Source organism: Microtus pennsylvanicus, chromosome 5 (assembly GCF_037038515.1).
Source record: "Microtus pennsylvanicus isolate mMicPen1 chromosome 5, mMicPen1.hap1, whole genome shotgun sequence".
NCBI lineage: Eukaryota > Metazoa > Chordata > Mammalia > Rodentia > Cricetidae > Microtus > Microtus pennsylvanicus.
In genome coordinates, this window is record NC_134583.1 from 75,178,013 (window position 1) to 75,194,474 (window position 16,462).

At 47.5% G+C, this 16,462-nt stretch overlaps 1 protein-coding gene across 2 annotated transcripts in view; it reads right to left on the reverse strand.

Annotated features, from left to right (window-relative positions):
* Window positions 1–16,462, reverse strand: part of Dhx32 (DEAH-box helicase 32 (putative)) — a 52,158-nt gene that overhangs the window by 11,562 nt on the left and 24,134 nt on the right. For both annotated transcript variants that reach the window (XM_075972567.1, XM_075972568.1), the window contains exons 3-7: window positions 15,894–16,087; window positions 8,689–9,061; window positions 3,383–3,628; window positions 1,349–1,448; window positions 1,098–1,256 (exon numbers count right to left, since the gene is read on the reverse strand). In XM_075972567.1, the coding sequence (XP_075828682.1) occupies window positions 1,098–1,256; window positions 1,349–1,448; window positions 3,383–3,628; window positions 8,689–9,061; window positions 15,894–16,087 (1,072 nt within the window). The remainder of the gene's footprint in view (window positions 1–1,097; window positions 1,257–1,348; window positions 1,449–3,382; window positions 3,629–8,688; window positions 9,062–15,893; window positions 16,088–16,462) is intronic.

Sequence of the window (16,462 nt, forward strand, 5' to 3'; positions counted from 1 at the left end):
GATCGGCTTTTAGGTTGGCCTGTAAGACATTTTATTAATTAATGATTGATGTGGGGAGGTCTACTCCATTGTGGTGCCATCCCTGGGCTGGTGGTCCTGGGTTCTATAAGAAAGCATGCTGGTCCGGTAGCAGTTGTGCACGCCTTTAATCCCAGCACTCGGGAGGCAGAAGCAGGCAGATCTCTGTGAGTTTGAGGCCAGCCTGATCTATAGAGCTAGTTCCAGGGCAGCCAGCGTTGCTACAGAGAGGCCTTGTCTCAAAAAAACACAAACAAAAGAAAGAAAGGAAGGAAGGAAAGAAGGAAACAAGCAAGCAAGCAAGCAGGCTGAGCAAGTCAGTAAGCAGCACCCCATGGCCTCTGCATCAGCTTCTGCCTCCAGATTTCTGTGCTGGTTGAGTTCCTGTCCTGACTTCCTCCAATGATGAACAGCAATCTGCAAGTATAAGCCACATAAATAAAGCCTTTCCGGGGCTGGAGAGATGGCTCAGTGGTTAAGAGCATTGCCTGCTCTTCCAAAGGTCCTGAGTTCAATTCCCAGCAACCATATGGTAGCTCACAACCATCTGTAATGACATCTGATGCTCTCTTCTGGCCTGCAGGCAGACACACAACAGAATATTGTATACATAATAAATAAATAAACAGCCGGGCGGTGGTGGCGCACGCCTTTAATCCCAGCACTCGGGAGGCAGAGGCAGGCGGATCTCTGTGAGTTCGAGGCCAGCCTGGTCTACAGAGCTACTTCCAGGACAGGCTCCAAAACCACAGAGAAACCCTGTCTCGAAAAACCAAAAAAATAAAATAAAATAAACAAACAAACAAATAAATAAACAAAGCCTTTCCTCCCCAACTTGCTTTTGGTCATAGTGTTTCAGCACAGCAAAAGTAACCCTAACCAAGATAGCCCTTGCCACGCCACGCCACACCACATCACACCACACACACCTTCTTTAGAGAGTTTCTGCCTGTGATGGTGAGAAGGTATCAGCAGTGACCACACCCCACGTGGCTTACACTGACAGGAACTGCATGTTCTCGGATACCACAGAAGGAAGAAGTAGCAGGAATAAGAAGAAAACCTGAGTGCAAAGTTACCTGGCCTGCTCATGAAGTCACAGCGGCCCAAGCCCGCGATGTCTACCCTCTTCATGAAGAGCACCATGCTGGTCAGGTTGGCTTCCTGCATTTCTGCTGGCTTAAGCGGCCTCATGTCTTTGGAGGCAAATTCTTCAGTGTACAGACAGAAAAGTTTTCCTAAAAGAAGTCAAGGGAAATGGCTTCAGTGTTGCTGTGACATACATCTCGGAAGGACTTCACACTGCTTGCTCCTGTGCCTACCACACTACCTGAGGGAGAAGACCCAAGAAGCTGCTTGCGGGTCTCCGCTTGGCTTTGGCTGATGGGCTGCAGGACGAGGGAGTTGGCTCTGATTCGGGGGTTGTATACCTTTAACAGAAACACAGCATGTTAGCTCCTGGAAACGCAGGAGCAGCCACCCGCCTCTTTCCAAGGTGCCTGCCCAGCAGTGCGCCACCACAGAAATGCTGTCAGGCTCTTTTCCTTTGGTGTCTGCCAATCATGGTGAGATGGAAACTGTGAGAGCCTTGACCTCTATAAGAGGCCTGTGTCCACTGCACCTCTGGAATATGGGACCTCAGTGTCACCTGCCACAGTACTGAACTGCTGAAGTGTGGGCATACCCTCCCCACCCAATGCCACACCAATGAGGGTTTCCAATCAGCAGGGCTGTAATGCTTTGATGTTTTGTTCAGACGGAGTGTCACCTTTTATGATACATCCTGGGATTTTCTGGGGAGTGTACCTATTACAAATGCCACACAGACGTAATAGCTACACATGCGTGTGCTTTGAAAGGGCAAGTGACAGCCTGGGCTCTAGGAATGATGAAGACTGACTCTAATGAGTCAGGTGTGGCGGTGTGCAACTAGGATCCCAGCACTGGGAGGTTGAGATGGAACCTTAAGTTCAAGGCCAGCTAGGCTATGTGGCTGGCAAGAGCCTGGCTCAAAAGAGACTGACTCTTTCAAGGGAGTCTTCATATCTGCTGGGACACCAAGGTGTCACAATAAACAAGGACATTCAGGAAGTGCAGTTTTCTCAAAGGATAAAATCTGGTAGTTTCCTCTCTGTCTCAAAAGGGTTTTTTTGGTTATTGTTGCTTTTTTTTTAGTTCTAGTGTCTTTAGAGCTTAAGAAACAATATCTTTATTTTTCAAATCTAAAGATAATGATAAACATATTTTGTATGAAGCTATTTCATTTATAATTTATTTATCTTTAAATTATTTTATTTGTTTGTTTGTTTTTTGAGACAGGGTTTCTCTGTGTAGCCCCAGCTTTTCTGGAACTCACTCTGTAGACCAGGCTTGTCTCAAACTCACAGAGACCTGCCAGCCTCTGCATCCCAAGCTGCTGGGATTAAAGGCATGCACCATCACCTCCCAGTTTTGTTTTTTTTTAAAGATTTATTTGTTCTATGTACAGAGTTCTGTATGCTTGCAGGCCAGAAGATGGCACCAGAACTCATTTTGGATGGTTGTGAGAGCCATCATGTGGTTGCTGGGAATTGAACTCAGGACTTTTGGAAAAGCAGGCAGTGCTCTTAACCTCTGAGCCATTTCTCTAGCCCCCACCTCCCAGTTTTAATAATTTGTTTTCTTTCTTTTGCTCTTTCTTTCTTCCTTGAGACAGGGTTTCTCGGTGTAACAGCCTGGCTGCCCTGGACTCATAGAGCTCTGCCTGCCCTTGCCTCCCAAGTGCTGGAACTAAAGGTGTATGCCATTACCATCATGACTAGCAATAATTTATTTTCTAAAATATTTAGATTTAAAAAATTTTGTTCAATTAGTCAGTATTTGCAAAAGTTAGTCAATTCACTTGAAGCTAATTTCCCTGAAGTAATATGCTAATTGTGCTGATAGACAGATAATCACACGCCAGAGAAGCTTCAGAAGCCCAACAATGTACTATGCCAGGAGTTTACCTAAAGACACAAGGGGCTGGGCACTGGGCTTGCATGTGGGAGGCCCTGGGTTTAATCCCCAGTTAAAAGGAAGAAGGAAAGGAAGGGTGGGAGAAAAGAGATGAGCAGGCGGTAGACGGGAACCAAGACCTTTATGCTAACGTTTGGCCTTTCCTCAAACCTCTGTACTGCAATTCATTTCTTCAAGAATACCAATATGCTAAGGAGACACAGCCAAGACTCTAACTGGTGGCTGCAACCACTCTGTGCACGTCTGACCAAGTAAAGAAAACCTTGGGTCACCGTGCACCCTCGTTTTCTGGCCACTGGTGTGTAGCAGGAACCCAAGTGGGTGCTGGTGCTGGCTGGCCAACTCTAGCCCCTGGGATGGTAATTACCTGTCTTCTCTCCACACCAACATCGATAACAAATTTGACCGTGTGGCTCCAGATCAGAGACTCCCCACAGCTGGTGGTCAGCACCACCCTTCTCTGATCTGCTTGGCATCTTTTCTCAGTTTCATCCACCGGCCTGAACAGGTTGCATTTCTCTTTGGGATACAAAGGAATGACCACCAGCTCGCCCAGGTCTGGGTTTAAGTTGGAACCTTCCTGACACACAATTTCATACGTTTTTTCAATATCCTAAAGTGAAAAAAAAATAAACATCCATGAGAATAAAGAACAATACTTTAGAACAGAAATATCCCAGAATTCAATAATGTTTTAGGTAATAATGCACACGGGGAAAGAAACATTTATGCTGTTGCCTTAAATGAAGAAAGGGGATATAATCTTTCTTTGGGCAAGTTAAATGTGATTTGTACACAATTTCATTGCTTTTAGTTCAGAATGGCTTTCCTCTCAGGAAATGTCCTACCTGCCTCTAGGCCTTCGTTCTATATTTTTCCAGCTTGATGCCGTTTCTCAGATACTTTACCATGAGCGGAAAAATCAAGTTCCCCCTCACGTTAGTGGGGGTGGCTCACTGTTCCTTGAGCCTGTGGAGCTAAACATTGCTTAACATCATCTAGAATTTCTATAAAGGAAAGTGTACCAGCCAGGTGTGCTGGCTCGTGCCTGTATTCCCAAGGCTCAGTGGGGCTGAGGCAGGAGGATTGCTGCGTGGACTACAGTGTGAAACTTCACCTCAAAAAAACTAAAATAAAACAGAAAGGTGCATACAAATGCATGATGGGATCCTCACCTGGGCCACCTTAGAAATCATCTGACCCGTGTGTACTTCAAAGTGGTGGCAGGAAGGCCATGAGACGGGCAGGAAGCAGTCCTTGCATTTATAGGCATTTGGAACAGTTTGCTCAAATACACATCAAACACTGGGGAGGAACAGAACCACCTGCCATGAAATGACTGACAAGCAAAGAGCAGTGCCTGAAGGTGAAGGATTTTAGTCTGCATATTTCTCAAATCCCAGCTAGTTTTTGAAAACAGATGTAACTTAGTCGAGTCTTTTAGAGTTTCAGAATCTCTGTCTTCGTGTGTGTGTGTGTGTGTGTGTGTGTGTGTGTTTTGTTGTTGTTGTTGTTGTTTTGTTTTTAAGACAGGGTTTTTCTGTGTAGCCCTGGCTGTCCAGGAACTCACTCTGTAGACCAGGCTGGCCTTGAACTCATAGAGATCCTCTTGCCTCTGCAACCCTGGTGCTGGGATTAAAGGCATTCACCACCATGCTGGCCAAATGTCTGTCTTTGAAAGTGTAAAGCAAGCCACCATATGGGAAGCTCACCTAGCTGATCAGAGTCAGAGTTCAAAGTCGGTTTCCTGTAACCTCTGCAGTTTTTAAGGCTCTATTCCCTTCTCCCTGTCTCTAGCCCATGATGCCCTCCTTTCTACATCGTTTGTAGAGTGGCTCTCGTCACCTCGAGGGCTTTGGAGTATAGATCTGCCTTGAAGAGGGATCAGAGGCCTCTGGGAGCTGGGGTGAGCTGCTCCCAGGAGGCCTGTTCTCGCTGTCCTCTCCAGCAATACACCGCTTACCTGGACAAAATCTTTTTATTTTTAAACTAGAAAAACCACACAACTCTTTACATCCTAAATAATGAAGAATTTGTTAATTTGGATAATAAGAGCAAACTATTTCTTGTTGATGCTTGGGAGATGGGGCAGGACGACTGAGAGGTTGTTGGCTTCCTGTCTAAAAGAAGAAATGAACAATCCAGGTCCCTCACTTCATTTACCACACACATTTTCTTAGACAACCTCAGTGGGGACGCCCACGTTCCCCAGCTTCAGGCAGACGTCGCTAACTCTCAACAGAGAACACAGAAAAGGAGATTCAGTGCTGGAAGCCCACTTAGGAGCAAATTTTTTACCATTTGGTAACTAAGTTGATTTTTGTTTTGTTTTGCTTTTTGAGACAGGGTCTCATCATGTAACTCTAGCTGACCGGGGAGCTCTCAGAAATCTGCCTGCTTCTGGTTGATAAATTTTCTTATGTTGAATTCTGGACACACATCTGAGAGTGTGCATGCAGACAGAGGCGCACACACTGTTGCTGAAGGAGAAATGAAGGAAATGGTCAGCGGGAAAAGGCAGAGGTGACAGAAATGGATTCTACGTACAGCTCCCACCCGAGCACAGCTGACATATCACATGTAGGCCATAAGCTTCAAAAATTACAAAATGCAATGCTGGAATATGCATCTGGTGCTTCAAGCATTCGTTTCCTCGGTTCCCTTTTCCTTTTTAGACAGGGTCTCTCTACACAGTCCTGGCTATCCTGGAGTTCACTATGTGACCGGCACGGTGACGCTGCCCCTGCCTCTCCGCCATGCTCAGCTTATTCTCTTGGTAGAGGCTGCAACACTGTGGAGCCCACGCCACCCACTGAAAGGGAGTATTAAACATCTACCTAGGCTTTGAGACTAAAGAAGTCTGAGGCCACACAGACCATTTCCCAGGAAACTCCAACCCTTGCACACCTGCCTGCCGGTCTTTACAGCGACCACATACTGTGAACTCAATGGCCAGAAGCAGGCAGGGGCCTCAGTCTGGCAGGTACTGAGTCACAGGGAGGCCTGAGTATTACGGGGATCAGTTCACAGCAGGTGTGGGGCTGAGTCAGCAGCTGGAGCATATGTGAAGCACCTAGCAAGAGCGCACAGCGGACTCCTAAAACCAAACGGTCAGTGGACACGCCTGCAATTTGAATTCAATTTCTTAGAACATAGCTCTCGGTCACCTATGTTTGTTTTATATGGTACTGAAGGACCACAGTTTTTTGGGGTTTTTTTGTTTTTGTTTTTTTTTAAGATTTACTTATTTATTTAGTATACAGTGTTCTGCCTGTATTCATGCCCGCAGGCCAGAAGAGGGTAAATCTCATTACAGATGGTTGTGAGCCACCATGTGGTTGCTGAGAATTGAACTCAGGACCTTTGGAAGAGCATACAGTGCTCTTAACCACCGAGCCATCACTTCAGCCCCACAGCAGGTTTTAAGCTCAAGGATTTTTAAGACAAGAGCACTGAAGAGGAAGGCCCAGCAGCAATTCTGGGTACAGCTGGGAAGGCGGTAGAAGAGAAGGAGATGTGGAACTGGAGACAAAGCTGGCTTCCTGGTGAGTCTGCAGGAGCCAGCAGGAGTCGGGGCAGCAAGGACAGAGCAGCTGCCCTGGCCAGTCTGCTGCAGCAGCACCTTCCCCTCTGGGCCCAGGAGGGTGAAAGCTCCCTGTGGTTTTCATGGCCATCCCTTCCATGGCAGAAGGCTTCATGTCTGCATGGCTGGTGTTTCTCAACAGGAAGGACACTTTCTAAGTGCCATGGACTGCTACAGCTCACCAGTTTAAAGGTCAACATGTCACTGACAGACAGGTTCCACTACATTTTTAAGAATCAAATATTCTAAGACAACCTCTACCCCAAATCCGTTTTGACCTTTAGTTTCCAAAGCGTTCATTTGGGGTGCTTTCTCTCTCTCTCTCTCTCTCTCTCTCTCTCTCTCTCTCTCTCTCTCTCTCTCTGTCTCTCTCTCTCTCTCTCTTTCTCTCTCTCTCCCCCCCCTTTTTAAAATTAACTACTTGTTATACATACATATATATTAAATACATATATATACATATATATATTCATTCTCTTTTTTGAGACACGGTTTCAAGCCAAGGCTGGCTTCCACCTTCTCATTCTCTGATCTCATGCTTCAGCCTGAAGAGTCCTGTGACTACTGGCCTGCACTTGGCTCTGTTTTGAAATTTTTGAATTTTTTTTTCTTTTTCCTTTTTTGAAATAGAGTCTTGTAGACCAGACTGGTCTTGAACTCACAGAGCTCCAAATGCCTCTCCCTCCCGAGCGCTGGGATTAAATCATCCCATCACCGCCCAGTGAAATTTCTGATTTTAACCTCAAAGATGACTGCTTAACCTGTTGGTCTCCATCTGGCAGTTTCAATTCTCCGTTGTTTCAGATTCCTGACTTTTGCTGTGGTTCCCTTCCTCGGGCTCTCTCTGCCCTTAATTATTTTATTACTTTGCCAAGGGCAAAGTAAGAAAACATTCTTAAACATTCTAAATCATATAATTGGGGCATGAGGATAGAATAAATCATTGTCATAGAAGATCAGTATTCAAGAGGAAGTGTGTCATAGACACAAACATCTGATAAATGTCCTTATGCAGATGAGACTCCAATCACTCTCTCTAAGGAAACAGATAAAGTTTAAGTCTCAAGAACGGCCCCAGGCTCGTTTAGTTCTGAGCCTGAGTTGAGGTCTGACCTCCAGGTTACCCAGGGAAGATCCACACCAAAGCAGGGGCTCACCCCTTGGTAGCTCAACCTGTATCAAACACTTTCTGGTCCCCGTTAATCACTAGAAACACTGCATGCCTGCCCCATACTGTGGGGATGGGAACACTGGAGGGGCTGGGGTAGAACAGGATGCTAGGCTTTGAGAAGAATGAACTACTTCAGGTGATGCTGAGGAGGATGGAGCCCTATTGTGTCCACTGTGTCTCCATGGGAGAGGGCCGGAGTGGACCAGCTATATGCTGAGAAGCTTCCATCAAGCTGGGTCCCAGTGGAGGGAGCTGGCTAGGAGGATCATTTCTCAGAACTCCTCAAGATGCCACTGCTGGAATAATCTTTTTGGACACTATGAAGACATGTCAGTCGGATTGGTTTAATAAAAAGCTGAACAGCCAATAGCTAGGCAGGATTTTGGGGACGGCAAGAATGCTGGGAAGAGAGTGGTCAGTCAGACAGAGAGGAAGCAGAACATGTGGGAGCTGAGGTAACAGCCACGAGCCACGTGGCAGCATGAAGGTGAACAGAAATGGCTTAAATTAAGTCATAAGGGGCGCTGGTTAGCTCAAGTAGAAAGCTAAGCTATTGGCCAGGGTGTTTTTTTTTGTTGTTGTTGTTTGTTTGTTTGTTTTTTTCGAGACGGGGTTTCTCTGTAGCTTTGGAACCTGTCCTGGAGCTAACTCTTTGTAGACCAGGCTGGCCTCAAACTCACAGAGATCCGTCTGCCTCTGCCTCCCGAGTGCTGGGATTAAAGGCGTGCACCACCACCATCCGGCTTGAGCACAGGTTTTGCTTACCTTATCTGTGCTGCAGTTTGTGTGTAGAATGAGATGTGGAGGGAATGTTTACACGGTGGCTATGCAATGGGAGCAAGGAGTTGGAGATTAAAAGCTTCTCAAAGGAAATACCATACAACAGCACTCGGCTAGGTCAGAATACCGCTTAACTTACTTGTTCACAGGCCAGGAAGACTACGACGTCGCCCTTCTCGCCCGAGCGGTGGATTTCAAAGATAAGGCGCAAAATTGACTGGAAGGAATCTTTCTCAGCCCCACTGAGGTACACAACCTCCACAGGGTGCTTACTTTTCACTTCTATGAGAGGCACGTTTCCGTAGTAGGAACTGAGTTTGCTGAGGAGGAGAGGCGAGCAGTTTATTATGAGCTTCAGCTCGGGTCTTGCAAGCAACACATTCTTAAGAAGTCCAAGCAGCACGTCGGTCGCCATGCTTCTCTCCTGGATGTCGTCCAAGATGATGACCCCGTAGCTACCCAGGAAAGGGTTAGACATCATTTCCCTCTGCAGCATATCGTCCGTACAGTACCTACAAGGAAGACATGTCAGAGAATTCTCATGAAGACCATGTGAGGGACTCCCTAAAACACACACCCCTGCCCTGTCCTGCCCCACCCCGCTTTGTGGCACAGCACTGGTTAAGCTTTTCCTTGGGGGCCAGGCAGTGGTGGTGCACGCCTTTAATTCCAGCACCCGGGAGGCAGAGGCAGGCGGATCTCTGTGAGTTCGAGGTCAGCCTGCTCTACAAGAGCTAGTTCCAGGACAGGCTCCAAAGCTACTGAAAAACCCTGTCTCAAAAAAACCAAAAAAAAAAAAAAAAGTTTTTCCTTTGAACTAAGATCCCTTTGAGGTGAGAGAATCTGTAGGGCCGTAGGGCCGTAGCACAGGTCCCACACAGACGCACTTTAGGCGTTCTCTATACATGTGTGATGACTCAAGGATCATCACAGCACTCCTGGCAGAGGCCTCTGCTTACAAACAGGTCTGTGTGACTGTTCTTTAGAAACGAGCCTCCCGTTGCTATCACACGCTTATGCAAACTCACTGGTACATGTAACATTTGCCTTCAGCTTTGCTAAGCCAACAGTATTATCCTTAAGTATCCCTATTGGACAGCTACCACCCTTCCTGTCGTTAGTGGGACTCTGGGTGCTGGCACACACTTTCCAAGGAGAAAGCGTAGGCTCATGATCCAGCTGCTCACATGAAGATGACCACTGGGGGTGGCTGGTAGAAGGCTGTGTCAACAGGGTACTAAGTAAGTTCGAAATGTTGTTTAAATAACAGCAAACAGAAGTAGCTATACGGAAATCATTAGTTTGGGGCACCTGTGAAAACTGGCCCGCACGCCTGATGGGATGGGGGCAATATTAGTGATTTTATTTATGTGTTTGAGATACTGGCCTCAAACTCAAAACCGTCCAGCCTCAGCCTCCTTCATTAGTGATGCAATCGATTTTTACGCCCCTCCCCCTAGCCTTTGAAATGTTTTTAAAATTAAGAAAGAAATTTAAAAGCCACCTGGTAGTGAGTCACTACCATACAGATTTCTTTCTGACACAATTTATACATGCACACAGATTTCTGCTTGAAGAAGGCAGTCTCATGAATTCTCCACCTATACCAGTGCTTAAAACTGAGGCCTCTGGCTGGCATTTAGATAGACACTTAAATTTGGGGAGAGTTTCCACCCCGCCCAAAACTGTCAGGAGTAGCGGCACCAGTGCAGGGTGCATGTGAACATGCTTTCCTTGGGGAGTCTGCAAGCTTGGGGCAGCCTGGGCAAAGGGTGCTCACTGGCCAGCCCCTAGTAACAACCCTGGGCTGAGTTTCAGGGAACTTTACACGGGCCCCAGCTCACTGCTGGGAACCTGCAGGGTTTAGCCTAAAGGCCTGGAGGCAGGGGGTGGGAGGATGGAAGGGGGGGCAATGACATTTCAAAGCTTGCACCTGAATTCCTCTGAGGAGCCCCCTAGCCTCCATTTCACTCAGCTGGCTCTGCCGTCCGCTTTCACTGTGATAACTTCAGCTGTGAGGAGATGCAGCGGAGGCCTCTGACAAACCACGCCCCGCTACAGTGCTCAATACCCTTTAAGAGAGAACCAAGAGCATCTCCTGTTAGTTCCTAGTGTGTTTGGACCCCTGATCAAAACGCACATTTCTCATCTAACCTTCAGAATAAGTCCTGAGGTAGACATGGCCCTCACATTCATAAATAAGGAAAACAGGTCAACAGTTTAAGTACTCCAGCAAGGGTCACAAAGCTAGAGTCAGGACCAAGGTTTGATTTTTTTGAGACAGGGTCTCATGGTGTAGCCATGGTTTGCCTGGCACTCACTATGTAGGCCAGGCTGACCTCCAACCTCCTACCATATACAGGAATTAAAGGCGTGCACCACCACATCCACCTCGGGGTTAAGGTTCGAAACAGGTGACCTAGCACACCTGATGCCACAGGCTGCTTCTCCGGCCTCCAGGGTCAGGATGCTAAGGCCTTACATTTGGTTTTTGCTCTCGCTTTATGAGATCCAGGGTTTACCGTCCGCCTTTCTGTTCATGCAGACTCAGCCTGAGTGTCACCAGACCAGCAGTAACAAACTGTGGATCGTGCCTAATGAGAAATGGCCTAGCCTAAGACTGGGGTTTTCCTGAGTACAGTATTATTGTAGTCTATGCAAGATGCAGACAAATGCATCAAAATCTACCTTCCCAGTCACCGTCAGCAGAGGTGAATTAGGACACAATAACATAGGCTACATTTGCCCATTTTCAAGCAGATTGTGTTTATGTTTGCTCCTTTCAGGTCACAAATACAATCCTGTTCCTTTTCAGCAAAACTCAGCTGAGCGACCACCTAGCCAGCATTCAGTTTCCTCAAAGCTACACTTCCCATAAAGGGAGGAGGTATATGAGCTATGGAACTAAACCCGGGCTTGATTAAAAGGGGAGAAGATGGCGACCTATTTAAAACTCTGCTAGACTCAGCATGACTCAAAACTTAGGAATCACAAAACTTCAGCCTTTCCCCCACAACACAAAGGGCTCGCGCTCTCTCTCTCTCTCTCTCTCTCTCTCTCTCTCTCTCTCTCTCTCTCTCTCTCTCTCTCTCTCTCTCTCTCTCTCTCTGTCCCCCAGCTGGCCTGGAGCTCACTATCCTGGCCTCAGATCTACCTGCCTCTGCCCTTGAGTTCTGGAATTAAAGGTGTGTGCCACTAAGCTTGGCAAGATTCATTTCTCGTTTTCACATTAATATGATTCCATGTGAAAAATGCTTTAAAAATATTGTCATAATAACTACATAGATATGCTATCAGTGTTCTAGGTAATATAACAGCCTGCACCTTAAATTCCCAAGACTAACATATTAAGAATAACACATTAAGAAGTTGTATTCATATTTGTACCTAATGGAATGTTTTATACCGAGTTGGTCCCTAATGAAAATTAGAAGCTTTTCAGTTCTGAAAACTGCATAGGTTTAAGATCTACAGCTGCTGCACAGGAGACCTGAGACCCACTGCACAGGAGACCTGCTACACAGGAGACCTGAGACCCACTCCACAGGAGACCCGCTCCACAGGAGACCCGCTGCACAGGGGACCCGCTGCACAGGAGACCCGCTGCACAGGGGACCCGCTGCACAGGGGACCCGCTGCACAGGAGACCCGCTGCACAGGAGACCCGCTGCACAGGAGACCCGCTCCACAGGAGACCCGCTGCACAGGAGACCCGCTGCACAGGAGACCCGCTCCACAGGAGACCCGCTCCACAGGAGACCCGCTGCACAGGGGACCCGCTCCACAGGAGACCCGCTGCACAGGAGACCTGCTCCACAGGAGACCCGCTGCACAGGAGACCCGCTGCACAGGGGACCCGCTGCACAGGGGACCCACACACAGGAGACCCGCTGCACAGGGGACCCGCTGCACAGGAGACCTGCTCCACAGGAGACCCGCTGCACAGGAGACCCGCTGCACAGGAGACCCACACACAGGAGACCTGCTGCACAGGGGACCCGCTGCACAGGGGACCCGCTGCACAGGAGACCTGCTCCACAGGAGACCCGCTGCACAGGAGACCCGCTCCACAGGAGACCCGCTGCACAGGAGACCCACACACAGGAGACCTGCTGCACAGGAGACCCACACACAGGAGACCCGCTGCACAGGAGACCCACACACAGGAGACCTGCTGCACAGGAGACCCACACACAGGAGACCTGCTAAATAGGAGACCTACTACACAGGAGACCCGCTACACAAGAGACCCAGGAGATCCACTACACAGGAGACTTTTGCTCACAGCAAAGAAAGCAATTTCAGGTATGTGGTATTCAAGCGTCTACTGTCCGGAAAGTCCAGAAGAAAGCTTAAAGAACTAATTTTTTATAGTATTAAAAAAAGAACAGGAAGGAAGTGATCTTTACCAGGTATCTATGATATGACCAGTAGGGTTACAAAGAAAATAAAACAGGTAAGTCTGAATATAGAACACTAGCTTCTCAATTAATAAGTAACTTTAAAGCTCCCGATTGAAGGGCTGGCCCGGTAGCCTGGAGGTAGAGCCTTGCCCGCCATATGCAGGGCCCTGGCTCAACATCATTAAGAAACATCTGTGTGGTGGCACACGCCTTTAATCCCAGCACTTGGGAGGCAGAGGCAGGTGGATCTCTGTGAGTTCAAGGACAGCCAGATCTACAAGAGCTAGTTCCAGTACAGCTAGGACTGTAACACAGAGAAACCCTATCTCGAAAAACCAAATTAAAAAAAAAAATCTGCAGTTTTGATCGCCATTCAATCTGAGGGCACTCAGAATCATAGCTAGCATACCTTGCTAGGAAAATGAATGAACTGGTTCTGGTAATGATTCTTAAGACACAATTACAAATTTGATTATAATCATAAAATAGCCACCACCTACACTATGCTCCAGTCCTATCTATTCGGCCATTTACAACACCCCCTGAACAGCCATCGGTGTTATGGATAAGGAGACCTGAATACAGACAGCTCTGGGAGGGAACTTACACAGAGTCCCCCACAGAAAGCGGGAGACACCGGCTATAAAGCCATGCAGCCTCCTAGGCTGTGGGGGCTTCTTGATCCTTGGGCCGCCCTGAGGCTCAGACCCAACTAGTTTAGGAGGAGCATCATGGAAGGGAAGCCCTGTGTCCTGTCCTGCTAACAAGGCTTTACAGTGAGGATGCAGTAAGGAAAGGACAGGCGGCCCAGTGGCAGCAGAGCCGAGCCTGCAGTAGCCAGAACATTCCATCCACATGAGCCATGGCTTACCCAACCCCAGGCTCCCACTCAGAAAGTAAACACGTGAACACAGAAACTCACTCCTTCCTCTGCCAGACAGGATCCAGTGCTTAAAACAATCCCATGGGAACCAAGCCCAAACACAGCAGCTGTCTAAAGGGATTCTCTGCTACACTATTACAGTGTTCACAGATATGTACCTTTGTGACTTTCTCAATAATAATTAAAAACTGTAATTATATATTCATTAACATAAAAACTTACATCTAAGAGTTCTTTCTAAAGGCTTTCTAAGTCTAGATGGCATTAAAGATATAAAAACACAAACCATGAGTGCAGAATTTAATTGGAGCCATTATTCAATTATAACAGATAGTTCATAAAAAAGAGTGAAAAAGAAAAGCAGTGTGGTGGTGCACACATCTAGTTCCTAGACTGGGGGACTAAGAGATTCGGGCCAGCCTTGGCTACATAGTGAGATTTTCTCAACACCCCTCCTAAGCCAAATATAGTGAAGAAAATGCTAGGCTTATGCACTCTTCATCCTTCCTGCTGTTTCTTTCACCCTGTTTAACCAGTCTTCAACTAGCTCATAAGTTCCTAAGAGACAGGGAAGGGGTATCTTTCTTCTGCATGTGCCCTGTATATAGTAATTTATAAACCCATATACATCCAATGTATGGGATAAGGTGAAGAAGGCCCAAAAAACGCTGGCTAGACAGCATAAAGGAAGACTGTGGAACCCTGGTATGACAGTAACACAAGCATCTAGGACTGCCCAAGATAGGAACAACTGGAGAACCGCCATAAACAGGCTGCCCATGCGTGTTTAAGCATTGCTGGGGCATAAATTAATGAAAATGAATACATCCAATGGCTTTGTTTATTGCTAATTTTTACAAAGGCAATAGCTTCAAGTCAAGCTTATTTAAATAGCTTATTTTAAATAGCTTATGTAAGTCAAGGCGTTACTGGTCTAAACATACCCTATGGCTTGACACTTGGTGGCCTTCTGGATGGCCTCTAAGTTTGGGCCAGGGCAGTATTCTCTTCTCCCCCCATCAAGTTAGGGACTCCTCTACAGGGCAAGCATATCAGACACAGGATAGCAGTGTGCAGAAAGCCTCCCCTGCCCTGTAATTCTGCAGCAGCACTATTCAAGAGGAGTGCCACCCACTGGCATGCTACACGAATGGGTTATGGATATGGAGACACTCTGGCCCTGAGACCAGTGTATTCTGATCTCTTGAGCTCCTACAGGGGAAGACAGCGTCCAGGGCACCTGAAGTCCATTGAGCTTTCACCTCTGGCTGCAAGTGCAGGGCAGACACTGGCACTGACTGTCGTTGTCTGTGAGGGTGCGATACAACTGGCAGGGAACCCTAAGTAGTTATGGTTCCAATTCTCTCACTTCATATTTTCCCTTTTGCATTTCTCTTTCTACTTTATCAAGCCCTTGGAAGACTCTGTTAAAAAAAAAAAAAAGCTAAGTACAAACACACAATAACACAACTAACTGTAGCTCAGAGAAGGCGCCTTGGAACCCCTAAGACTTCAAAGTATAGCTAGAAAAACAGATCCCAAAGGCCATGTGGAGGCCGAGGGTGGGTGCCACAGAAGCCCACCAAGAGCCTCTAATGCCTACCTCTACAAGGTCAGGCACGGAGTCCTGAGGACTAGGAAGGACTGGCCAGTCCCAGAAGAGACGCAGACAGGCCAAGTACAGTGATGAGTAGCCAGGAGAAGGCACAGAGGTGTGGAAACATAGGTATCACGCAGAGCCCCAGGGATCCACGTGGCCGACACACGGCCAATGGTGATGGACCCACCAGGAGACACATCTCTAAGTACAAGATGGAAGGTCTTGGGTGAACCTAACAAGCTGTAATTTTCCCCTGAGGGCTGTAATCACGAAAGTTTAGACAATGACAACTGAGGAGAGCAGGGAGGGAAAACAACAGGTGTGGGTCAGGCTGGAGAGGGCAGTTATTACACCATGGGTGCTTGGCAGGGGATGGCAAGGGCAATGTTCCGTGAGGACCGCAGAACCCAAGCCCTCGAAGGGGCGCCTAGGTGGGGACGGGGCGGCGACATACAAACCTCAGGATCGTTTCACTGGTGCAGCAGTTTTCAAAAGGGATCACATAGCCAACTTCGTGGCCGATATTAACATCCATTTCGTCGGCGACCCGCAGGGCCAGCTGCACCGCCGTCTGCTTGTGGACCTGTGTGCATATCACGCCCCCGTGCTGGTAGTGGATGGAAAGGCAGTATTCAGCGCACCACTGAGGAACCTTTGACGGAAAAAAATGACACCGGGTCAGCCCCTGCTAGGAATGACAAACTCAAAACACAGAGGAGCCGCTCTTTCTCATAGCGCTTAACTACCAGCGCTGAGCAACCGATCACCCTGCACTCTAACCACTAGTAAATGAAGAGTATGCAGGTATTCCCAGGAAATCGGAAACCAGCAAGTTTTGACGCCCTGATTTTAGAAGTCAGTTTAGGACAAGAAAAAAAAATGCCCCTTAATTTCTTTTAGGGATTTATTTGTTTTATATGTATAAGTATTTGGCTCACGTATGTGGTACCACACGCATGCAGTGCCCACAGAGGCCAGAAGAGGACGCTGGATCATTGAGAACTGGAGCTACAGATGCTGCTGGGAA